Source organism: Orbicella faveolata, unplaced genomic scaffold (assembly GCF_042242905.1).
Source record: "Orbicella faveolata isolate gen_17 unplaced genomic scaffold, um_ofav_v1 contig_3, whole genome shotgun sequence".
NCBI classification, from domain to species: Eukaryota; Metazoa; Cnidaria; class Anthozoa; order Scleractinia; family Merulinidae; genus Orbicella; species Orbicella faveolata.
In genome coordinates this window covers 19,436,282-19,461,634 of record NW_028301558.1, presented here as the reverse complement: position 1 = coordinate 19,461,634, position 25,353 = coordinate 19,436,282, and the positions used below count along the sequence as shown (strand labels likewise).

At 38.4% G+C, this 25,353-nt stretch overlaps 3 protein-coding genes across 7 annotated transcripts in view; all 3 read left to right on the top strand.

Moving 5' to 3' along the window:
• The window catches only part of LOC110054990 (uncharacterized), a 28,712-nt gene extending 26,410 nt beyond the window's left edge, over nt 1-2,302 (top strand). For all 5 annotated transcript variants that reach the window (XM_089298450.1, XM_089298451.1, XM_089298453.1 and 2 more), the window contains one exon: nt 347-2,302. In XM_089298450.1, coding sequence (XP_089154576.1) covers nt 347-694 — 348 coding nt within the window. In that variant the 3' untranslated portion in view covers nt 695-2,302. The remainder of the gene's footprint in view (nt 1-346) is intronic.
• A 1,143-nt stretch (nt 2,303-3,445) lies between these two features.
• On the top strand, nt 3,446-13,320 carry LOC110051022 (uncharacterized). Its single transcript, XM_089298461.1, has 9 exons — nt 3,446-3,732; nt 5,651-5,959; nt 7,135-7,544; nt 8,063-8,149; nt 9,028-9,486; nt 10,036-10,128; nt 10,252-10,380; nt 10,635-10,776; nt 11,315-13,320. The coding sequence occupies exons 1-9, from the start codon at nt 3,678-3,680 to the stop codon at nt 11,341-11,343; spliced, it is 1,713 nt and encodes a 570-aa protein (XP_089154587.1). The 5' UTR covers nt 3,446-3,677; the 3' UTR covers nt 11,344-13,320.
• Nucleotides 13,321-17,278: 3,958 nt separating this feature from the next.
• LOC110051024 (uncharacterized) lies at nt 17,279-24,057 on the top strand. Its single transcript, XM_089298476.1, has 9 exons — nt 17,279-17,593; nt 17,702-17,802; nt 18,512-18,790; nt 19,332-19,408; nt 20,445-20,528; nt 21,519-22,016; nt 22,622-22,696; nt 23,163-23,231; nt 23,571-24,057. The coding sequence occupies exons 2-9, from the start codon at nt 17,778-17,780 to the stop codon at nt 23,652-23,654; spliced, it is 1,191 nt and encodes a 396-aa protein (XP_089154602.1). The 5' UTR covers nt 17,279-17,593; nt 17,702-17,777; the 3' UTR covers nt 23,655-24,057.
• Nucleotides 24,058-25,353: the final 1,296 nt, after the last annotated feature.

Sequence of the window (25,353 nt, the reverse complement as noted above, 5' to 3'; positions counted from 1 at the left end):
ATAACTATTGTCATTTGGGCTCATTCAAATCAGGGTCGCATCAAGATTTGTTTCCACTGCCATGCACTATACGTTCTAATTTTAAAGTCAAAGCCGTGTGAAAGCAGTTGCGCTGGCTAAGAACGCGATTTGAATTTCTTCGGTTCTCAGTAAGCCCACTTCAGAAGTGTGGGTTTTTAGACGTTGTATGAATACAGGACGCCACTTTTGAGGGTTAAGAGATATATTTGTCACCTTAGTCTGCTGTTGATCTTCTTTCTTCTCAAAACCAGTCTGTTAGTTCTTAAGGAGAAATTGGCTGTTGATCACCCTAAAGACGAAAGCGCTAATTATTTTGCCCTTTCAGTTGAGCACCAAATCACCACCGAAGCCGCCAGCGAGGGCCGGCCCCAAACCAACAAAGCAAGGCTTTCTAGAAAAGCTCAGCGGAGGAAAACATCAAACACGAAAGTGGGACAACAGATACTTCGAGCTCACAGACACGGGTTATCTGTACTACTACAAGAAACCTGACGGAGGAAAACCAATCAATTCCATCTATTTGAGAGGCTGCCCCGTAAAAATCGACCCCAGCAACCCGTGTGTGGTTCTAGTAAAAACCGACGAGAGGGACTGGAGCTTAAAGGCGGTGAACGCCGAGGATGCCTGGGCGTGGAAAGACGTGCTGTCGTTTTACACTGACAAGCAGAACTGAAGGCTCATGAAAGGAGGAGAGGGCGATTTTGCACGAGGTTCCAACGAGGGTGCGATGTAGTCGAGTAAACTCGCCAAAGTTTACTCGAATTCATCTAAGATTTATTTTGAAATGAAAACGAAACTGACTGGAACTCGAAGCTTATGATATCCTTGATTTGTTGAACTCTGCTTCAAACACCCAGGCTTGAAAACGATTCTCAAATTATGGAGTTGAAAAAAAATGTTTAATTCGTAATCCTAACGTTCAACACTATGAAGGTGAACTTAAAGTAAATTAGTTGAATGTAGCCTGCGTAGCAAGCGTTTCCGTGGGGTTTGGAAGCAAAGAAAGACCGAGGAACGGGATTTTCGGTGTTTTGTCTGCGCGGAATATGGGGCGAGAACCAAAAAAAAAGAAAGGGGGGGGGGGGGGGGTGGGAGAGCCGATGACAGCATGAAATCTCAATGTGCGCACTCAGGCATGAAAGGCCAAGTGGGCGGTTTTCAAAATACAGGGGTTTGTCTGTAAGCGTTTCCTTCCTTCCTTCCCCTCCCCCTCCCCCCTCTTTTACTCATTCCATTTTTCGCGCTGTAATTCTTTGCTCCCGAAACGCTTGCTACGCAGGCTAAGTTGAATGCTTTTAAGTCGATATCCCAGGAACGCAGAACGGATAACTGTCTTCGTTCGCAGGTCATTGAGTTGACAAAGTATTCGGGTTATGGGCACAACGAGGACAAATATTAAATGTTAACTCCGATGCTATGAATTTCTTTTAGAAAGAAATTGATGCCAGCAATAAAATAATAATTTGGTGGCGTGTTTTTGCATGCGAGCAATTCAATGAGAATAAACGTTATTTCAATTTTTATATATTAAAGTATAGCCCAGGAAAATGATATAATGCAGCCTTAATTATTTCGAAAGGTCTTGCGTATTGTGTGAATAATTTAATCAAAGTAATTATTATACATATTTTATGTGACGTAAAGTTACCTTTGAAGCGTTACGAATCGACTAGACGCTTGAAGATATAAAGTAGGAAAGGAAATATTACACTCATCTATCTCTCCCAGTAGGAAGGAAAATCACTGAATTAATTTAATTGATTATTTAATTGACCTTTAATCTATCAGGTTAGCCAAGGTTTGTACCAACCCTTCTATTTTCTATAGATCTCTTCCAGTAATTATTGTCGTAGGGATTTCTAGATCTTTTTGTATCGAAAGAATAAAAAAGTTTTCAGGATGTATAAGATCTCTGTACGATTTTAAATTAAGTGACTGTATTTTTCTATCCGTACGCAGCTCAAAGTTTGACACAAACTTTTTGAACTGGCCGTTTGTAATACTGTTCCAGGAAGCGTTGTTCGCCTGATAAAATAAACATTGTGGACCTGAAGTAAATATTACTGAATTGTTTAGAACGAATCATTTGGCGTATAATGCTGACCAGTCTCATTCGCAGTCCTTATCTGTGCCGTCACGCAACGGGTCTCGCCGCTGGAAAGAAGCATTGCGTGATGCGTAACGACTCAAGGAGACTAAATGGTGACCGGCTGTAGCCAGTGGCTGCAAGATGTGTAGGATATGAATGAAAACGATAAAATAAAGGAATTTTATCCAGAAATCGTTACTGATCATTTCTGAAGGGCCGATTTGATGAGCCGTGGTGGCCTGGTTTGCGAGATTTCGCCACGTTTTTTAACGTAACAAAAAAAAATGTGACTACCTGGCCATCTGAGTAGCCAAGTTTGCCGGGCCCTTTCTCGGGATTTATTTCGCTTCTGAGCAACATGATCCAGTATCAATATTAATCGAAGATTCAGGAGACCATGAAGCTACCTACCTGTGCCTTACCTTTTTTTTAAAAAAACAAAACAAAACAAAACAAAACAAAAACAAAGAAATACTGAATTGTTCAAACAACTGACTTTGTGCCCAAGTTATTCGTGCAAGATTGACCGAACGGTAGTTTGCGTGACTAATGTGCGTGACTAGTGTGCGTGATTAGGGTGCGCTTGCATTGGCACACTTTTAAAGTAACGTCTCCGAAAACTCCAACTGTGTAGCATGGAATTTTAGGATGTAATAACATTAGCTAACATTGAGTTCGGTTATCAAGCACGATTAAAATAATCCAAGATTAGCGTGTGTTTTGATTACAGTTTCACAACTTTTCAGTGCGGTATATAGTTTCAGTGAGATTACAGGGAAATTTAAGTCTGCCAAGTATAGTGTCTATAGTTTTTTTTCCCGCAAACTCCACAAACATTAGGGATGAAAAACAATTTCTTTGTACAAGTTTAAAAGGGAAAAAAAAAAAAAAATGATAACAAGGTTCGCACCTTGACTGATTTTTGACTTCTCCGAGACGCGCGGGAGCTGGGAGTTTTGCGCCTTCAAAGATTTAATTTTTCTTTTACGTGGCGTGCATTGCCAGGAAGTCGAACACACAAAGTTGGACAAAATTTCCCGTGCCCCTTTGACCCCAGTTACGTACGTAGGTTGCGCGATATCTAACCACGTGACGACCCTTTCAGCAATTCAAAATTTACAAAGTGACTAACTGTCTAGGGTGGGGAGGGGGGGACTCGGGAGAAAAGTAAGATGTGGTTGTACCCTATTGCAGGGAGAAAACATGGGACAGCTTTTTTTCTCAAAGAGTTTGTTGTTCTTTAGTTACTGTGTTGGACGTTGTTTCAAACACCGGGCAGTATGTCAAGTTAATTTTGAAACTCCGTCCTCAGACTCTCACTCATTGGCAGGATATTTATACCACATGACGTAATCCTTTGCGCTGAGGACCAAAGAGTTTGATTTTCCGGACCTGGTCCAAACTTTTATACGCGGAAAATTAGTTTACCTCCTTTTTCGATGTCGAAAATTAATTCAGAAAGATAGCATCTAGTATCCTCACGACTACTGTTTAGTAGTTAAGTGATAATCAAACAGTGGTTGAAAAAGAAACTAGAAGAACTTGAAGATCATAGAAAGGCCCCAAGATGGCGTCTCTTGCAGTTGGTATCAAAAGCACCCCAAACTTGTCTTGCGCCACAGGTGAGAAGATTTGACTAGAATAACTCGAGTCCTTCATTTGCTTATCCATGTTGAGAGCTTGTTAAGTCACCAAAGTGGTAGTCGTTATAGTATCGCTGAGTATCTAGATGCGAACACCTGGATGCAAAATCTAGAACGTTGTTTACGAACTTTTGTCGAGTTCGCGGGAACAACAACCGCGAAGGAGGTCCGCTTGCGCCCACTTAACCGCAGTTAGTTAAGCTCTGTCGGAAGAAAATTACATCCAGTATGACCTGGGATGCTATTTGATCTTGCAGTTTGAGAGCTGCAGCTCGTAATTGTGTTCTTCTAGAGTTAAGAACGTTTAAAAGCTGTTTCAAAATTTCGTTCATATTGGTTCTTTAGTAAGTCGGAACTGGTTACACCCATGGCGGATTGACCTTGCCGTTTGCAAATTAACTTTATATAGGCTTGCATGTAGTCTTAGTTTGCACACTATGTTTGAAATTGAGAACCAAGATTGTTCTTGCTGAAAATCTAACCAATCTAATTGTTTAGTAGCCGCCGTTATTCTAAAGTAAACTTATACTTCCAAATGAGTGATAATTTGGTGCAATCAGCGCGTTGTATTTACTTTGTAAAGCTTATTGATTTGTTTGGCTTTCCTTAGTTTTATACAGCTGATCCAGAAAGTGAACTCCTTAATCTTTTTTCTTCTCATTAAATGGCTCACTGGCTTTCTTCTCCGTTCAAGTTTAGTTTCGTTTTAATTTTTATCTCGACGTGCGTACGGTGGAAGCGATCTAGGAGAGAGTTGCTGATTAAGCAGGTTTCGTTTGGGAAATATTTTGTTTAGCGTTGACATGGATCATTCTAGCATTTTAACTGTTACAGTTCTAAACTGATTGGAAAAAAAAAACGGTAAAGGAAGAGATTTAGGAAGTTCGAGGGGATTCTTGCAGGAAATGTGATGTTTGACGCATGGAAGGCAAAATGATCTTTTTGCGACCAAGCCCTGTGAGATGAGGTCCCAAGATTTGTTCTGTTAAATATAAGCTTAACTGTGCATTTTAACCAAGATTTCTTAGAAAACTAGTAGCAAAATCTGGGAGGAGGAAAAAATAGTAGGCATTGTTTTAGATTGATGTGATCATAAAACGGAAACACATGATTTCTCAGAAATTTCTCTGGAGGCAACTGGGGTTTTCCCTTTGTTGCAGTGGCATTGTGCATCTCTATTTCAAGTTGGGAAATATTATAATAAATTTTAGTATAAATCTACTAGCATTTTATCACGAATGCCGTTCTCTGATTGGTTACGCTACTCACTATCAATTCTGTGATAGATAGTGAGTAATGTACATGTAGCAGTATGCCCTTGTTTACAAAATGATGGCTCAAAAGCATTGGGAATAAAAAGCAAGCCATTGGCATAAAACTTGAAAATTTTAGATGGAATTTATACTTTTAATGAACTTGTTTTAAGGTCAAATCAATCCTGGTTAATTTGCAGAATGATGTTAGCACATGTAAGTTTTAAAGAAACATCAACATGAAAATTAAATATTGATTTCTACGAGTCTTTGATCAACTGCCTCAGTCTCAAATTTGCCTTCCGAGTCTGAGATTACAGGTATATTTGCTTTCCATTCGTAAATATTTCATTTGGTAAATTATATATTTTCAGAGTATCATTTGCACTGATTCAACTTATTCACGGTCACTCAATTTCTAACCTGGAAAAAGATAATCCATCTCCATTTGATAAAAATATAATTAATTGATTAATTAATTATATTAATAAAATTATTAAAATAATTAGTATTTAATTCAATGGACATTTTGTAGATTCCAATGGAACATGTCCATGAGAAGATAAGACGATCTTTTCCCTTCCTTTCCCAGAACAAAAATATGTGTTTCTCGTAGATCCTTCAAAATCTCTTTTTCTTTTCAGATGCTGTTACAGAAGATGCCATTAATTTTTACTGGATGATGCAACAGTCACCATTACAGCATGCCAGATCACGACGTCCCCTCTCTGTGGATGACGTTCAAGTAGCTGAAGCCTTTTTATTCAGGACTTCACTTGATGATGTGTCTGAATCGTGTGGTGATGATTCTGGAGTTTTCCTGTCTTCACCTCTATCATCCCCTAGTTCATTTTCCTGTAGTGAAAGAACTGGAAAGTTATCTCCTGACATACCAGTGTCTTCAAAAACATCAACGCCAAACACTCACAGATGGCTGCATTCCTATGCGGAAGGTATACTGAGCACATTTACACTATGTATCATATGTGAGTGTATGTGTGTCAGATCAGTTTCAGTGTGAATCTGCCAAAGGGTATCCTGAAAATAAAGCTGTCTTTTTCTGTTTATGAGATGTGTCAGATACTGGGAACAAGCTGCCTGTTATTATATATATGTTGTTGTTCGATTTTTCTCTCTGTTTGAATTTTTCAAACCAGGTTTTTCCCTCACTTTTGGGAAGTTCTTAAAAAGAAAAACATGCACACTTCCCACCTCTTCCTCAGTTCTAAATTTACCCTACACCCTGCCAGGATCCTATATCACCCCCCCCCCCCCCCCAACATTTAACTTTCTACTCCTTTACTATAACAAGATTTCTTTTTATTTGGTACTCACCTAAATTTACGATCATGGTGGGCAACAAATTATCTGTGTTTTACAACTGAAGTTTGGAAAAGCACTGATATCCTTTTAAAAACATGTTGCTGTTTCTCACTCCCCTTCCCACCCAGTATAATTTTGAAACTCAGGAGAAATTACAGGTACTAGTTTTCAACATTGTATGTGGGGTGGGGGGAGAGGTTAGGTAGGTGAAGAGTTGTTTGTGTCTGGCGTGTGTGCAACAGCACCAAAAGTGAAAATTTGTCATAAGACTTTTGTCCAGGATTGTAGATTTGAACACTGGATCTGTGACTTTGAAGTACACCTTGATCACCACTTTTCCCATATTTGTTGGTGCAATACGTTACCGGTACTCAGGGCTCAAAGTTAACTGGTGAGATTTTTTTCCACTAGCACTGGTCAGACCACTAGCAAATTCTTTCCAAATGTTTGGGAGACATGGATGATTCTAACTCACAAATGTTTCCTAGGAGATATTTTTCTCACTTGTTACTGGTTCCAGTCTCCCCCTTCCCCTCTGATGAAAATGAAACTGGTGTGAAAAAAAGTAGAGGTAAAAATTGAGCCATAATATACCGGTATCCAGCATTCACAAGAATTTTGTCTCTGCATGGTTAATATATTTAAACTATTTAAAATCATTTTTTAGGTATTATATGTGTTATGACGGGTCTGTCCTTACTGGGAAAGAGATTATATTTTGTTGAGTGTATTTTAATTAACTACTGGGTATTATTTTAAGATTTAAGCTCACACATTTGTACCAACAAAGTGTTTTGTTATTCAGATACAAACCCGCACATACCATCTGAACCCCACTTAGAAGAAATTTTCAGTGACATAAATGAAGATATTGGTGCCTCTTGGAGAAAGCTTGGGCGGCACATGTTAAAAAGGGAGTGTTTTCTCAATAATATCGATGAAGACTTCAGAGGTGTCAGTGAAAAGGCTTATCAATTGCTGTTAAAGTGGAAAGAGGAAGGAGGGGCAAGTGCCACATCCCAAACACTATTTCTGGCTTTGTTGCGTATCAGGCGCACAGATGTGGCCAAGAAGTTGATTAGGTTACTTCCCTCATTGTCACCCCTGTCACATTTGCTTGATGATGTCATTTCCAGTGGCTCTATCCTCTACAACAGCAAGGAAGACCCACAGAATTTGAAAGTTGAAAAGGTGTTATTTAAAGAAGATAAAAAGGTAATGAGTCCCTGAAAATAGAAAACTTCATTTGGAGATAGCTTGTTTACTCAAGTAGTCACTGACCCAGATTAAGCACCATCCTTGAATGGGGGTCATTCCCTTAATGACAAAATAATTCTTTTTCACAACACTGTCTCAGAATACATTTTTCACAAATATCATCTGAGGGTAATTAGCACTGCATGTACAGTACTTATGATTTAGAATGCTACCTTTGAATACATTTTGAGTACATTTTGCAAGAAAAAGTCCCAAAAAATTAAGCAGCCGCAGCAACAGCAGCACTCAAACCAGTTGCTAATGGGTGTATACAGTTTTTCTCGTTCAATTTCAAATTAATTTGCACTTGTGAGTTTTTCAAAAAGCTGATTTCAAGCGAAGCAGCCCGTGCAATTTCAGCTTTTTGAAAAACTCACTCGTGCAAATTAATTCCAAGTTGAACTTGAAATGGTATGATTACCTATACATTTTATAAAATAATTGATGCACCAAAATTTTGTTTTGCTTTTGTAAAGGTGATGGTGTGTTCGAGTATGGAGACATCACAAAGGTTTGTTCTGAAGCAAGTTGATGGAGAGGACAGTGCTTTTGCTGTCAGAAAGGTAGGACTTTGTCAAGTAGACATTAGTTTGTATCTTTTTATGGTGAAATGTCCTAGGCATTCCAGACATTGATTTATCAAAAAAAAAACCTAGTCACCAGTTAATTATTTTCCTTGGTTGTGTGCCGACAGAAATGTCACAGATGACTTCATGACAATAAATCTTGATATTTATGAATTCAGTTTTGTAACAGTTGCCACCTTCTTCAATTACAACTCCCTCCCCTAGCTATAAGGTTCTTTTAAACCTGTCCAGTAGCAATTACATGTGGTTGTGCAAGCTCATCCTGAAGTCTACATCCAGTGGTTCACTCACATAATCTATGAAATTCAAAGTACAACCTTTTCAATCCTGGACCAATTACAGAAGCAGGCAAAAGTAGTTTTCAATATCACAGTTCTGTTCTCTGGAAGATACAGCTCACTCTTAGCTCATTTAAATCATTTATATATTAATCAAGATTAAATTTAACAATAGCTAATAGTATAATTCTGTACCTGTAGATAATTAATTTAGTTGCTTTACATAATTTAATTTGTTGAGTACATTATATATGTATGGCCCGATGGAAGAGCATATGTTACATGTATGTGAATTGATACCGTGGATAATTATAGAATCCTACCTAGTGTTGCTTGTACATGTAGGTGGTTCAACTAGCATTTAACTCTGCCTTTGGTCACCTGAAGCTAGAGTTCAGTATTTCTAATGTTGTCACATGTATTGACCCAGGACTTCTGACAGACATATTTAACAAAAGTACATTTGCCATTATTTGCACTTCATCGTCATCATCGTTTGTATCTTTGGGCAATCTGCATGTACTGTAATAATTACTCATTGTCATTAACTTTTGTTAATCTGGTTTTTTAACACAGTGCATAGATTGTAAGGCACTGAGGCAAAAGCGGCAACATCTACGGAAAACAGCAGAATTCCTCAAAGACTTGGAAAGGAAACAAAAGATGATTAAAGACCTGCTTGATGTTATGAGAGAACTTCAGAATCATCTACTGAAACAACACCAAGACATCTCAGAGCAGTTGTTCACTTGTCAAAACTGTGGGCAGTACAAGATAAAGCAAGATCTTGTTAAAAAAGAGTTGACTCTCCTCCATCATGAACTAGAAAGGATGAGCCAAAATCGCAGTAAACGAATCTCAATGAGTGGAATTCCCTCAGAGCGGATCTACAACTTGGCAACAAGGACATACTCTGTGTGTGAAGAACATAGAGAAATGCACTTGCGCAGTAGGAATAGGCAAAGTGTGTGTCAACATCCTGAGGAGAAAGCAGACTCTGATGACAGTGTTGACCACATTGAAGGGCCATTGTTGGTAAGTTCTGTTATTTCATAATGTGGTTGTGGAGTCATGGCAGCCTTACACTAATGGGTAGTACACTGGGCTCCAGATCAAATGGTCAGCTTTGAGCTCTTGTCAGGATCATTGTTTTGTGTTCCTCTCCCCACCCAGGTGTATAGATCATGAGTATCTGCAAAATTAATGCAGGAGTGTAACCCTGCAATGGACTAGCATCCCATCCAGGAGTGGCAGGGCTGGGGGGGGGGGGGGGGGGTATAAATACCCCTAGTCACGTAATGTTATAGAAAGTGAGATAAGTTTCAGTGGCATTGACCATGCAGCCTAATACAGTCTAACTTGACTTACTGCATTCTGGAATTCAGATTGTAACAGCTGTGTGATTCATGATTATAGTTAAAATAATATTTTGTCCCGATCTGAATGGATATTGATTATGCTTGTCTCAAGTAATGCTACATGTGTTATGATGTTTGCTCTTTATAATTACCAGTATTGTACTTTTAGATTATTATAATTTGAATTTTTTTACTAACCACAATATTCTTTTCTTTTTCTATCCAGTGTGCATTGAATGTAATAATTGGTATTGGCAGAAGAAGAAAAGTCACACAGTCTTTGAAATCCAAGAAACCCTCTGCCCAAAGTAAAAGAAAGGTATGTTCTTCACTAAATGATTTGAATGATAACTAGCCTTATGTGTCACTAGGCTGGAACGAGATCTTATATCTTTTATTAATAATAACTAGGTATTATTAATATTTTTTAATCAATTTTCAGGTTAGCAAGTCCAATAGTAATCCATTGACATCAAGCTCAAGGCAAAGCTACATATTAGCACAGGAAAACCCAGTTATGATGCCCAGTTTTCTGCGTTCTCCTGACTGGTCTGGGGTTCCAGCATTTAAGGTGAATATTAAGCCATATTTTACTCAGGTTTACATGTAGTGCTGAGGGTTTTAATGACAAAATAGAATTCCTTATTTAATAGTATAGAAAATGGTTGCATTTATCTCACTTATTTTAGGATATTATGCATCAAAATAAAGGTTGTTAACACATTACCCAATCACTTTCCTGCACGATCTGATGTCACTGACCTATTGTTAAATCAACCATTAATCAAAATAAATATTTATTTAACCATCCTTGACTGGTTTCAGATGTCTTCTGATTTCAAAAGACCCTTGTCAGAAGAAAAGTCCAGGCACAAGAGTCAGGATTTGCTTCCTGAAGGCTACAGGAGTCCAGCTATATCCCCAGCTAATCAGCAAGAACAGTTGTCTCCCCTTCAGTGGCTGAAAGGTAACCAATCTTGAATTTTCAAATTTACATCTTTTCTTTAAGTGCTTCGTAAAAGGAAAGGAACTAATGGCCATCCCAAGGATTTGATTGCCACCTCTTTTGAGTTCAGCTCCATTGTGCTTGTGTGAGTTGAAGCTCATCAGTGAACCAAAGAGTAACTGATTATCAAAAAAATCTTTTGGCATGAAAAGTGATGACTTCAAAGTACCAGGGTCTCTCCGATTTATAAAAGAGGTTGGGGGGGGGGGGGGGGTGTTTCTGGGATAAAAGCTATGTGAAATGTTAGTTTTAGATCTCCTGCTCCTCCTTCCAACTCTTCCCACCCCCTTCCCCCCCAGCACCCATGCATAAACTCCCTTTGATTTCTTTATTTCCTGGACAAACTCTCCTGGAATGGAAATGACCATTATTTGCTCAAAATTGCATTACACAGTCACTTGAAACATGCAGATAAATAATGAATTTTCTTCTTTCTCCCTGACAAAACCTCCGTGTTTAGAGTCCTTCAACTGATTGTCATGTTTGATTCCTGTTTCAGATTTGGAACCAGATGAGCTGATCATTTAATGAACATGAAACAAACCTGAATTAATAAAGACTTGGTATGGTCTTATGTTCACGCCACATGTTCACTGTAAGAAACATGTAAACTGTGTTCTTAGATGGCTGTAGTTGTTAAAAATGTAGAAGAATCTCTTTGGAATAGAAGCCAATGCTGTTATTTGCCCCCATCATAGGTCTGCAATGTGTACAAGTAACTTTGTGGCTATAGTCCTGTGCATGCATTGCAGACCTATCATACATCATATAGTCTGATATTTAACAGGAAAAAGTCTTTTCAGCTGTTAATGATGTGTTTTTGCACCACTTTTTACATCATTAGTCCTCAGATGATGTAAGTAAGAGCAGCCATAACTTACATCTAGTTGCAAGTAAATAGTATTAGAAAATAGCCCAAAGAAAAACTGCTTGCTGATTTCTACAACTTGAAAGAACACAGGAAATGTTTTCTATTTCTTAAGTAAATAATGGCTGAGCACTTGCGACAAATTCTCCATCCTGATTGGATTTGGTCTGGTGAGAGAATGCAGTTGTACCAGTACAGTACCTACACTGTATATTTGCTTGGCTGATATCTGTCTGAGTGGGAACCTACACTGTTATGTCTTCGAGACATAACTTCCTTTTAGTTCACTACATCTAGATTAATAGTTTCTGAGAGTTATCTCTGGAATGTGTATATGATAATATAGTAGATTGTACTATATTAGTAGTAATATTCAGGACTTTCTGTATATGGTGTTCTAGTAGTTGTAACATTTATTACTCTAAGAATGCGGCAGTTTTGTTTAGATTTAAGGTGTATTTCCGTGAGTAGGTACAGTTTTTTGGATTCACTTGTAGTATGTTTAACTTATATTGTTGTGACAGTGATGTGTATTTAAGTGATGTTACACAAGAGCCGACAGTAATTGCCTCTTGTGTCACACAGTAGATAGAGCGTGACATCTCTGGCAACTTATTTCAGAGTTGTCATGCCATGGCCCATGAAATGCCAAAGGAAAAGTGTGACAGGGAGATCTAAATGGAGCCACAATTAAATGCTTTCTTTTTACCCCCAGTTCTGCCAATACGAAATACTCATCTTGCATGACTAAACCTCAAAATATATTTATAACAAATAATTCTTACAAGAGAAAATTTATGGAACCAAACAGAGACTTATTCAAGGACTATTAGTTATATAATTCCAACATCTTGATTTTTATTTAAAACCCACTCTCTTAGAGCTGCTGCTTCATATATCAGAGGGCAAGAAAATACCAAAACTATATTTATAGACCCCAAAATTATTCCTACAGGTCTCCGTGTCACTTTTTACCTGGTTATGTGCGTACTTTCAACAAGCGCCTCGCAGAACTATTTTAATGTTACTTTCCCTGTGATTTTAATGGGAATGAATGGGCAATTCTTGAGCTATAAAATAGAGTAATTAGTTTATCGTCTATTTGGGGTCAGCAATCAAAGAATATAGAGAAAAGGGTGTTTATATTTTTGCACTAGTTTTTAAAAGTGGAAAAGTGTAAAAAGTTGTACTTTTCTGTATTTGATTCATTGTACTTGAAGTGTTTAAGAAGATTTTGCAGGGCAGAGCCCTGCAATACCGCAGGCGGACATTGTTGATTGTGATCTGCAGTACGCGTGGTTTCAGACAATACGTTGCTCTCTGAACTTCCCTTTCAAGGCTCTATTTTTATACAACAAATCTTTTTCGTACAACAAATCTTGCTGTTGAAATAATGCTTCCACTTAACGTAAATACATGTTAGTAGTTAGTATTACCTTGTCAAAACAAGGACTTTATTTATCGCCGTTTGTATTTTAAGAAGGATCACAATATTGCTGAGGCAATCCTTTACTTAGTTTTAATCTAGAAATTTAACTCGTTCGTATATGTAGAATTTGATGCAAGAGGCTGGTCCTCTGTGGCACGGTTGTTTTTTGAACCTTTCTTTTTTCTTAATAAAACAAGTATGAAATGGCTACGCGTGTTACTGCTGTGGGGTGTGATCATACAATGGGTGAAAGTAGATGGATAGAAACTTAGATAGATGGAAACTTTATTTATGTGTCAATGCCTTGTGGCCTGGGAAATTCCCGTACTAATTTGGAGACACATAAATAGAGGAGAAAAAAAGAAACGATTTGAAAAAATATTCACAGTAAAACTATTTAAAATATCTAATAATAATACAAAATCTAATACTAATGATGCCTATTTAATGACCAATCTTATTAGATAGACACGAGTGTTTTACTGGAAAATACATACGAAACCACATCCGGGGTTCGGGTGGCGTGTTTTTCATATCCTCACTTGTGATAGACTCGATTTCCAGCCGCTTTGGGTGTGCGGTTGTTTATATCCTCCTCCCAACGAACACGGCCAAGGAACGCAGGCTCAAAACGACTAGAACGTGAAGGTAAATTGTACTTCAATTCGTTGGTGTGTGAACGAAACGTCTTTGGATCTTCCTCGAGAGTCTTCAGAAATCTTCGTTAATCTTCGGAAAGTTTCGAAAAGTGTTCGGAAACGTTCGTGTGGCCTTCGGACAAGTTTTGGAGAATCTTAAGATATCTTCGGAAAGTGGTCGGAAATCTTCCGAAAATCGTTAAAAACGTCGTTATCAGTATGTCTATATAATAAACAAACTAATACATGGTTGCTTGTAGTTATGGAATATCTCTTCTCGTGTTCAACTTTATATCTCACGAGTTTGCGGCGCTCGCTCGTGAGATATCGAGTTGAACACTCGAAGAGATATTCCATATCTACGCGCGCCCATGTATTATCCTCTATATAGCTGATCTGGTAAGCTGATGATTCAGCAATAACCGCTAAAAAATTGATATATAATTATGTCATTACATACAATGATGAAAATTATATTTAATTATGATGAGCTGAGCTAACAGCCCTTGTAGCCATCATAAACCAGTGAAAATATATCACACTTACGAATCTTGTAAGGAATTGAGTCTCATGCCTTTTTAACGGCCGTCGATAAAACCAGGAACATGGAACATTCCGGAACATTCCGGAACATTCCGGAACATCCCGCAACATCCCGGAACATCCCGGAACATCCCGGAACATCCCGGAACATCGCATAATTATAATAATTATGAGAAAAATATGTAAAATTAAATTTTCAAAACTAAAATAAACAAAAATAAACTGGTGTCAGCTCGAAAATGAAAAGATGTTATTGGGGATAGGGGAGTCGGTAGTGGAGGGGTAGGAAGCGTTGGGTTTTCATTTAACTGACCACAATGAGTGCAGTCTCCTCTTCTTTGCCGCCACCTGCTTTACGTCGCTTTACAGCACTCTGTTTTTCAACACAAACATGGACGATTTGGACGATGAATGCCACGTAATTCGTTGCGTCTTCTTTTTTGATCCCTGACTTCTCCAACATCTGAGGTGTTCGTCTAAGCATCATACAGTTGCTTGTTAAGTCAGAAGCTTTAGTTTTGTCAATGTTCGGTCTTCATGTTGCCATTTATCACCCCAGTTTTCGTGCCGCTCCGCTAGGAACGTCTGACACTATGACCCACCAAGCCTTTCCGGAAGCCCGAGTAACTAGCAAGTTATTATTACCTAGTAGTAATCAAAGATTAGGGCAGCGCGTTCACTCGCACGCGCGTACTTCGCATGTCTGGTCTACTCAGTTGGTGTTCGAGTGTCTCGATAGAAAACTAAGTTTGATCGAATGCCAGATAATGATCTGCACGGGAAGTTGAACTAGCGATGAATAGATTATAACCTGCGGTAAAAGTACTTTTAATTAATTAAGTATTGACTTGCACTGGACAAAACATTTTCCAGTTTCAGATCGCCAACACTTGTACATGTAACAAATATTTCTTGAGACAATAAAGTTTGGACCAGTGACCCTGCAAGACAGCGCGCGCGTCCCCAAATCTTTTTAAATGTTGTGTTTGTATTTGTTCACACTGTCATCAGAGCTCGAGCAGTCCGAACTAGTTTAGACAAGAAACTCAATGCCAAAGAGTTTCTATTTCTATCTCACGGAGAAACTATTTCTTCATGAGAAATCGTGTACACGCATATCTTTGTATTGACGCAATGAATTGAATAAAAACATCACACTCGTGTACCCATATTTTTAGGTCTGATTAAGGAGTTAGAACGCCACCACCTTGGTTTTCTGTGAAGAACGAAATCTGGGAATAAGGGACAGTCTCGTAATTAAACTAACGGCGAACGACTGGAAGGAATGGATTACTCTTGTTAGTTGCTAACCTTCACTTATTGCAGTGACTTTCATTTTTCTATCTTTTTTCCTTTTTTTTTTTTGTTATGTTTTTGTTTTTATTTCCCGAGCTGATACCAGTTTATTTTTGTTTGATTTAATTTTTTAAAAATTTAATTTTGCATAAATTTCGCATAATTATTATAATTATTCGATGTTCCGGGATGTTCCGGAATGTTCCATGTTCCATGTTCCATGTTCCTAGTTTTATCGACGGCCCTTTTTAACGTCCCACGAAAGCGCACAACATCAAATTTAACATTTCTACTGTTTGCTTTCGTTTTCTATGAACGAATAACCAACGAGGTGCAGCCGAGTTGACTATTCACTAAACAAGGGTTGGTAGTCTAATTGTTTTAGTAAGCACTGTAAGGGATTACAGTGGAAAACCTACTAACAATTTTTTAATGAGATAAAAGTCAAGAATTAATACAGAAAGAAACTCGCACCCTAAGCATGTTTTATCATCTGATAGACAACGATCGGAAAACCAATCAGATTCATAGGATTTCTAACAAAACACTGAGTGTCTACTAATATAATTAATTATAATTAATTATAATTATCGGTAATGATTTGTAATTTTTGTCTTAAGTCGTCAAGCGGCGGTTGTTTTGAGACGAAATCTTTTTTAAGGGAAACCAAAACCAAAAAGTAGAGGCTAGAAAGTAAATTCAACACAGCCTGCAATGATTATAGGTAGAAGTTTTTTTGGTATTTTATTCAGTCAGTAAATATTTAGTATGAGCTTTTGTTTACACGGATAGCACAAATCTAGAATGATTTTCTTATGACTGTAGTTATACACTATCTAGCGACACCACAACTCGCGTGGCTCTTGCCCGGGGGTGGTACTGTGTAAATCTTTGGGTGGGGTGGGCCGCTGGGACACTGAAACCATTACCCTATACTAGACCATGATCCGCTTGTTTTTGCAACCCTTTTCTAGACTATACACCAAAAAGCCTTCCCTATCCCAGACTGGCTATTTTCAAAGCAGAAACTTTATCACTATCGTTACGCTAACTACTAAATTACGCTTACTAAACCAATATCATTACGAACTCACTTTAGAACTTCGGGTACTAAGAACCCTGTTCTAAACTAAATTATTTATACACTGGCCACTTTTCCGGTAAATTATACCGGGGGAGCTGTTGTCGGCAAGAGCCGAAAAAAACCGGATGCTCTCGCAGCCTAACTAGCCAGCTGCGAACACAAGTGAATTTCACTCGAATTTCATGAATTTTCATTAACTGGAAAACCGTTTGTGTCGGCAAGCTATAACGATACCGCTCCAAAGCCGTGAATCTCGCTTGCCGGTCGTTACGTCATCGCCTGAAAATGGATCTGAGTTGTGGCGGGAGGTGTGGTGAGTCGGGGACGTGTCAGAGTACGGCAGTGACAGTATAGTCATTTACCAGCGGCATTTTCATTATTCCGTCGCAGTTTCTACCTGTTGTTTTACGGTTTGGCAGAAACGGAAAACTCTTCTCCGACCCTCTTCAGCAAGCAGCCTCGAGTTTTACACTCCTAGTAGGCAAATCCGCCGATAAATGAGTATAAATTAGGCCAACAACTCACCTGTCCTAGCCTTAATTTGTATACTGTACTGTTCGTGACTCTTTTGGGAGTCATGATACGGGTCATTGACGTATAGAACTTAAAATGCATGTTTGGGCAGGGGGTAAATTTCCCGTTCGAGGAAAGAAGTCTGTCATTGTTTTGACGAGGAAATTACTTCTTTTGACTGAAGTAAGCGAACGGATTTTTCCTCCGTCGCTCAATGTCTGGCGACTTGACCTTCCTGTCGTGATACAGCCCTAGCCATGGTCGGGGAAGAAAAGTAAGAGTTTTGTTTAGAAGATAATCGACGATAAATCGTGAAGTCAGCTATCAAAAGTACATCACAGGGAGAAAACTGTTACATTTTGCAACACTGAGAAGGATCAATTGCCCACATAAACATCTAGAACAAGGTAGCGGGCAAAATACTGCAAACGACTAAATTTCGTTTAGTTTGCTTTAAGCTTTTAAAAACTTTTCTTTGTAGCGGTATAAACAATGAATTTGCATTTTCCCCTCAGCTGAGTTTCATACGTCAGCTACTGATCTCCAGAGTTTTGCAAGCAAAGTCAAGTCAAGTCGTATCAGTGATAAAGAATGGCCGGTGCCTCTGAAAATGAAGGTAAGATTTTTTTAAACAATCTTTCAGCAAATGCGTAATTGGCGACCGATCCGCCATTATATTTCCGCCAGGAAATAAAATTTTATTTCCTCGGGGATATTCGCACCAATCCCCTCGCAGCTTCGCCCCTCGAGTTCAAGGCTTCTCCGTACTCGCGGTGCCTACAGGCCGGGTAACCTTACATCTAATAAGAGATGAATAAAGTTGTATCTAATTTGGTTTGCTCCAGGCGTTCTGTTAGAAGGGGAGCAGTGCAAAAGAGAGAAGAACGGCGAGTAGAAAAATGTGAGGAGCTTGGGGCGAGGACCTTTTTACTCGCCTTCTCCTTCCTTCCTTTCTTTTTTGTCCTTGTTTATTGGTCTTCTTTTCATTCGCACTCTTAGCACTACAATCCAACCAACTGAACGCCAGGACAAGGCTAATCTGATCTATGTCTGTCCTCTTTGATCGAGTGGAGCCATTGTGACGTCGAAACCGTTCGTTGCGTTCGTAAGCTTTCAGCGCGTCATCGGTTTCCAAATCCTTTTTTTCTCGTTCAATTTTGTTACTGAAAAAATATTCCATTGTTGGTTTTATGTTTAGGCTAGAGTTAGAAGTATAAAAATAACTCATCCCTGTTGGCTTTAGTGAAACTGTGATGACCCGCCTTCTCTTTGCGCGAAAAAAACCTTAAATTCCTTAACAACAGTGCTGTAATTTTTTTTTTGAGGATATTCCAGTTTTTTGTATGGACTGACTGAGAGTGAAATTCACACTCGTAATCTTCCCGATGATATTGGAACGAGATGGAAAGATTTGGCTAGAAAGCTGGGTTTCAACGAGGCATTTATTGATGCCATTGAGAGTGAAAAAGACTCCAACAAGGAATGTTGCATCGCTCTTTTGGTGAAGTGGATGGAGAAAGAGGGAGAACAAGGAGCCACTCGTGAAAAGTTAGCTACAGCACTGACAAACATAGGGCTTCAAAATTTGGCTGACAGATTGATTGGTATGTTGTTTAGACTTTGTTTGAAATCAAGAGAAAACGCTGAAAATAGAATATAGTATAACTGCCATCCACTCACAGTGCCAGCTGACATTCAACGCATTCCACCTAATTTGTAATAAATTGAACATGAATAGATTTTGTTATCGAATAGAGAGATGAAAACTTGAACTAAACACTCCCCAATAAAAACTTCCCAAGTAAACCCAAAATAAATAAATAAATAAATAAAAAAGAAATTAGTAAAACTAAAACTTAACCAGCTGCTCCACAATCAGTTTATAATCACCATTTAACAAAATTGATATGTTACGCTTGCATCACATACTGAAGTCTGTTTTATAAGGGATGTTGATTACGCAAAAGAACCTACCCTAGCTAGTGTCTGTAGTTTATTGCAAAATGACCACTTGTTCTTCCGTGTCAGTGCGGTTTGTTCAAAACTTCGTGGCCCTGTTATTGGTATGAGGTAAAAGTTTCTCTTATATTTAGCCTTATTATAAAGTCAAAATTCTCAGTAATGTTTCAAGCCCCTCCGTTGCAGGCCCATTAAACATGTGCAGGAATGGGACAATGCCTACCCAGGTGGAAAAAGCAATTAAATTAGATGACGGAAGCCAGGTGAGTCGACTCATTGAAACTTTGGGGCAAGTACAGAGTATAACACCTGTGTGGGAGTATTACCTGAGACGTTTAAGTACAACTAAGATTTTTAAATCCTGGTTCATTTTTTGCACTTGAACGGTATTGAATTGAGTGTCGTTAAAATTAAAACCAAAGTATTCATTCTGCTCAATCACAAATAACAGAGACAATCCAGTTAACCAATCAAAACTCGCAGTAAATACATGTTGTCGATGCAAGGCGCGGTAAAACGTGTGCGACCTAGCGGGTCACGATTGGTTTCGGTTTTGAACAATTATTGGATGAGGTTTTTGTGATATGTAGAATAATCAAGGTAGAGGTAGGGGTTATCTGCCGAAGCTGATAACCCTTGCTAAGACCTTGACTATTCTGGATATCACAAAAACCGAATCTAATAATTATTTTATTATATATTGAACGAATAAACAATGGAAGTCATGTTTTTGCTTCTTCACTGACGGCAAGCAACACAAAGCGCGCGAATTTGGCATGATTACCCTTAGAAATCATGCACCGCGGTCATACATGACATGATTACCCTTGACCTTGAGTGTCCTTGACATGATTATTGTATAATCTGTAGCTAGATGACGTCACAGGCTCTGATTTCGAAAATTCACTTTACGCTTTCGGCCAATCAGAAAAGAGATAGTGAGGTCAATGTATATCAATAGTTCTGTTTGGATGCAAAAGTGGCGCGAGTTTCTAGCCGATCGTTTAGTGTGGTAATCCAAAACGCGAATTAATTTCGACACTCAGGTAAAATCACTGTAACAGAACAATGCGAAATAAGAATTGAAAACGTAGTGTCAGTAGCTTTTAGAAATGCCGAATAATTACAAAAGTAATCAAGAAACTGGTTAAAATAACTGTCTCACAGGTATTGACAATAGACTGGTCAAGAGGTCAACTACTCGGGGTGGGATGGGGAGGGAGGTGGGGAACACTGTTTGGTCCTGTCCTGGGCATTTTCAGTGACTCATTTACTGCAGTATATTGATTTTTTACGCAGATCATGCTGGCTACAGACAGCACTGGAAAGAAAAAGTTCCTTGTATGGGAGAGTGAAGAAAACGAATTTGAGACTCTTTTTGAGGTATTACACGGAATGTCTTGATGGAATTGATAACAAATTAGGCAAACAGGCAACTGACGTAATCCACAGGATATTACAGCATTTAAACATAACTGTTTTCAAATGAAAAAAGGAGATATATATTGCATACTATTAAACCTGGTTTTCTCGAGCTTCAATCATTTTGTAGCAGTTATATTTTGAATCCCCGACATCTCAAACATTTTTGGTTTCTAGATAGCGCAATTCAACTATATATGATCAAAAAAAGAAAATAGAAGGTGAATAGATAGGTAGAGGGGTTCTTATTTCAAGTTTTGTCCGTTCCGTGGGCACTTATCCGTGACCAAGTGACTGCTTCTCTCCTCTCCGTTTTCAGAGCACAAAAAAAATTATTGAAAACAACGAAACTTTTCCATGGAACGTAAAAGGACTGGCTTCACTTTTGGCTTTTAAAGAGAACCCCGGGGGGGCGAGGAGTAATGGGCCGGGAAGCCGGAAGTAAAAGGAGTTGGAAGTAGGGGAAACCCATTTGGAAACGCCCAATTGGAAATGGCTGACATATGTATCAAAATATATTTCAGGAAAATTTTTTACAGTTTACGGAGCATTCTAATAAGTCTACAGAAATAGCGTACAACAGTGGCGGTTGTCGTTTCACCGGGAAGTTCTTTTAAAGTATCCTGCAGTTACATTATAAGTACAAAATAGTGTGTTGTATTTTTTTGAAGTAACAGGTGGGATATTTCATGGTATACCATGAGAGAGTGTTACATAACTATTTCATACTATGCTATTGAAAATACAGTGGCAGGCACAAACAAAGTGACATACGAGCAGCGCATGATGGGAAGGTTGGATATAATACCGTCGAATATACAACGGCTTTCCTGTATTCTGATTGGCTGTATTTTCTATGGCAGAGTATAAATAGAAATAGTATTAGCACAGAGTACTAAGGAGAAAAACAGGGTGTCTTATTTCTTTGTTTATTTTTAATTGCCTCGCAAGGATTTGAAGAACTCTGTTAATGCCACCATCCAGATTTCCGTAAACACACTCGAGGAAACAAAGATCATCAAAACATCAGAAGTGAAAGATCTCGACATTTCCGCGGAACTCAAAAGTTTGCAAGAAAAGCTTTCAAACATAATACGTAATCTCGAAATGGGCGAGCTGAAAGAAGAATCTTTCCCAATTCAAAACAAGGTAGATTTACTGAACAGGCAGAGTAGAACCCTGCAAGAACTTTACACTAAAGTCACTGGCATGACAGGTGAAGCTTGTAAGTGCGATGAATTAGTGAGAAGAAACTTCTACGACTTCACGTACCACAGTTTAAGAGCCGTACATAATGATCTGCGTGCACGAGCTGCGGACCTACAATCAGCAGAACCGACCCTGAAAGAGGAGGAGAAAGAAACACTACGAAAAATATTGTCATACCAAAAAGGTAGAGAAAAGCAAGTCGAGCATTTGGAGAAGTTATGGATTGGGCTTTTCACTCCGGTATGTAATTACGAAAAATAATGGTAAATCAATTAACTAAATGACACTATTCGTATTGCACATGTATACTTAAAAGGCTTCGAATTCCTTGATCCGTTATCCTTACAACGGCTCTACTTTATAATCTCCATTTTCCTAGCCTCCTCGTTGCTTTTCTTTCCGAAAACTGAAAGGAGACAGGATCCTAGGTGGTAAAGGCCTGGTAATGAGCTTAACCCTCCCGGGGTACTCCCTAGAATGGCCTATATGGGGAGGCTCCGACCGAAAGGGGCACCTTTTTCGAGTTCAGACTTCAGGTATATAAAAGCGTAGGATTTTACAAGTTGAGGTATATGAAAGGGCAGAGAACTCATTTACATATATCTAAGAGACCTCATTTTCTCTTGATGTAACATGAACTGGAACTGAATAAATGAAACCTGTTTTTTGGTTAACATTTCTTCTGGTATATGGATGATGTTCTTCCACAGTATTGTTCATTAACTCCATTAAAATTAACTTAATTAAAATTAGAACCATTTCTACTTAAAATTACAGTATCATCATTCGAATTAAAAAATAGAAAAAAAAGTTTTAAGAAAACAAAAATGTTTTTTAAATTACAGATGAAACCACCTTTGAAGAAATCTCAGTCGTCACCACCCGTGAGAGAACTCGGTAAACCACCTAGTGATGCGAAGGTAATTAACGAGAATTAAAATCATTTTTGATTTCTTCCCGAGAAGAAGAGAAATATACTTTTAAAACAGCTAGTTAACATAACTTCAAATTCATTCTTGGACTTAACTGCGCAGTGGTTTTAGCAAGAGGTTGACAGAGGCTAGAGGCAAACATGGCTAGGCGCGGAACAAGCCTAATATCTGAGAGTTTATGGAAAAGTAAAGGTCGGTCTGCTGTCAAACTTAAGTAAAATCAAACTTGGCTCATATGAAAAAATAATTATTTTCTTTGATAACAATTCGTACGTGTGGTTGTTTTTTTTTTTCCTGAACGACAGACATTGTTTCGTTGGCGTCGTTTCAAAAGAGAAGGTGGGAAAATTGGAACCGAACAAACCTGCTCAGGCCATTAGCGAAGTGAAATTGTCAGGAATATTTAATACGAATATTTGTTACTAAAATATTTTGTCACATGTTTGTCATGTAGAACGTGAGAGCATATTCAGATACGGCCACTTCGAAAGGCGATTCAACTAAATGGACCAGAAGCCGAAAGGTGAGCTGAAGCAACCTCTGCGTCGGTGTCAGAGCACCTAAAATATCGATTTCTCCTGCCCCATCTCGCCTTTCCAGTGAGGAGAAATGAAACATTTTATGTCAGTGATAACTCAATGCAAAACGTCCGTGAAAAATACCAACAATTTGAAAAAAAAAAAAAAAAAAAAAAAAAGCGTAACCCCGGCATCTCATAATTAAAATATTTCACTCTTTGGACGTGAATCTTAATCCTATGGTGTGGTGTTAAAACTGACCTGCTTTAGTGGTACTTTAAACCAGGTTTCTAGTTTGGCCCACAGAACTACATTGTAATTTTCTTGTATTATTCTTTTTACAGTACTCATTCACCTCGACAAGAGAGAAATCGGAAGATAATTGTCCTATCCTTCTCTCATTCTGGGAGGCTGGAAAGGAAAAGTGAATCAGAGAATCAAACGTCAAGAGATGTCCTCATCAAGAGAAGAGTTTAAGGGTTGAGTGGAATTTGGTTTTACCAGGGCTGGTTTCATTCAAGAAAGCGCTTTCGTAGAAAACCAATTAAAACAATTTTGACATTCGCAGCATTACATGGTGATGACGTCATTCTAACTTAGCCATCGAACAAGCTTTCCCCTGACCATCTTCTCTGGGAGGACGTTAAAACTCCCAAGGTTTTTTTTTCGCTGTGTGCCTAAGTGGTAACTGGAGCAAAAATATTTAATCTCTTTTTTTTCCCAAAGGAAGAAACATCGCTATAAACTTGGCATATTACTTCATTTCTGTAAACAGGTGTTTTTATGATTTCTTTCGTTAATTAGGATAATTAAAAACACTATCAGTTTGCATCTCCTGGTGCTCTTTTATTGTGAAAGTATAAACGGCGTCTATTTATCTAATGTTCGAAAGAAACAAATTTCCCCAAGAAAGTGGCAAAGAATATTGATTTGAGTAATTTGGTCAATTCAGTGTCCATTCTTTCACCGCTGATTAACTACTTTAATCAATCATTATAAGTATTTCATATTTCTGAACTTTTATGGTAACCCCCATCCAACGTAACTGCTCATTTTTTTTTTTTTTACAGTTCTTTTTTCGGTCCCCGAAGAAGGATTGTTTTCCAACCCGAAATATCGTGCAAATATATTTTACAGTTCGCTTTTTTGTTTGATTTCTGTCTTCATCTCCTCTCCCTGACGTAAGGATCAGTCGGGGTGAGGTACTCTACAAAGTTTTATACGGGAGGATCCGCCCCGAGGTCCAACCCCTTACCCTTTTGTAAACCGTTTTGACAGAAAAGGTGCCTCTTTCCTATACCCGGCTTTCACGTTCTTTATAACCTGCCCGTATTATGATTATATTATAAGTAAATCGTCAAAAAGGGAAATCTTCTTGTCATTTATCTGTCAGTAGTGCTTGATAAATTGAATGATACAGCCATAAAGTGCATTAGGCGCCAGAATTTGTGAGATTTGTTCATGCCTTTAGCTTCGCGTTTGGTGTTAAGTTTCGCGTAATTAGTTTCCTTTGTTTTGTGCCCTTTTGCATATGTTATGTTCATTTGCATACTCTATAAGATCGGTTCGCGTGTAATTTATTTCAGTTAGTAGCGTCATTGGGTTCTGTGAGCGTCTCTGGTTTTGTTACAGCTTTTCGGTTCGTGTTTGGTTCGTCACATTCGTCTTGTAAGTTTCTTCGTTTATTTCGCTTTGCCGCTTTTCTGCGTTCTTCATGTTCGGCCGTTGTTAGTTATTTTATGTTCATTCCCGTGCTTTTAATTTTGTTATTTTCAGTTACCGTGTTTCGATCTACAATTGGATGGAATAAATTTCTATGTGAAGGGAAGATCTGAAACGAGTTAAAAGCGTGTGCGACATTAGTGCGTCTGTGCGAAATATTTTAAGGCCCTTTTAAATGACTAAATGACCGATTTCCCTACCCTTCAATGTGTACCTAAACTTGTGAAATGCCTACTCTTCTACAGTGTACCTCAAGCCTGAAAAAGGTACCTCTTTCGGGCGTAGCCTCTCCGTATATATATTAAAGGGAGTAACCCCCTCGGATCAGTTGCCCGATTTTATTTATTATTCCCCCATTTGTAGTTACCACTGGTTTTGTTATTGTGGAGTGTTAATATAAGTTGG

Coding starts and splice junctions, on each gene's coding strand:
- LOC110051022 (XM_089298461.1), top strand. CDS start 3,678: ATGGCGTCTCTTGCAGTTGGTATCAAAAGCACCCCAAACTTGTCTTGC. Junction 5,960..7,134: donor GCTGCATTCCTATGCGGAAG/GTATACTGAGCA, acceptor TTTGTTATTCAG/ATACAAACCCGCACATACCA. Junction 7,545..8,062: donor TATTTAAAGAAGATAAAAAG/GTAATGAGTCCC, acceptor GCTTTTGTAAAG/GTGATGGTGTGTTCGAGTAT.
- LOC110051024 (XM_089298476.1), top strand. CDS start 17,778: ATGGCCGGTGCCTCTGAAAATGAAG. Junction 20,529..21,518: donor AATTTGAGACTCTTTTTGAG/GTATTACACGGA, acceptor TTGCCTCGCAAG/GATTTGAAGAACTCTGTTAA. Junction 23,232..23,570: donor AATGGACCAGAAGCCGAAAG/GTGAGCTGAAGC, acceptor TTCTTTTTACAG/TACTCATTCACCTCGACAAG.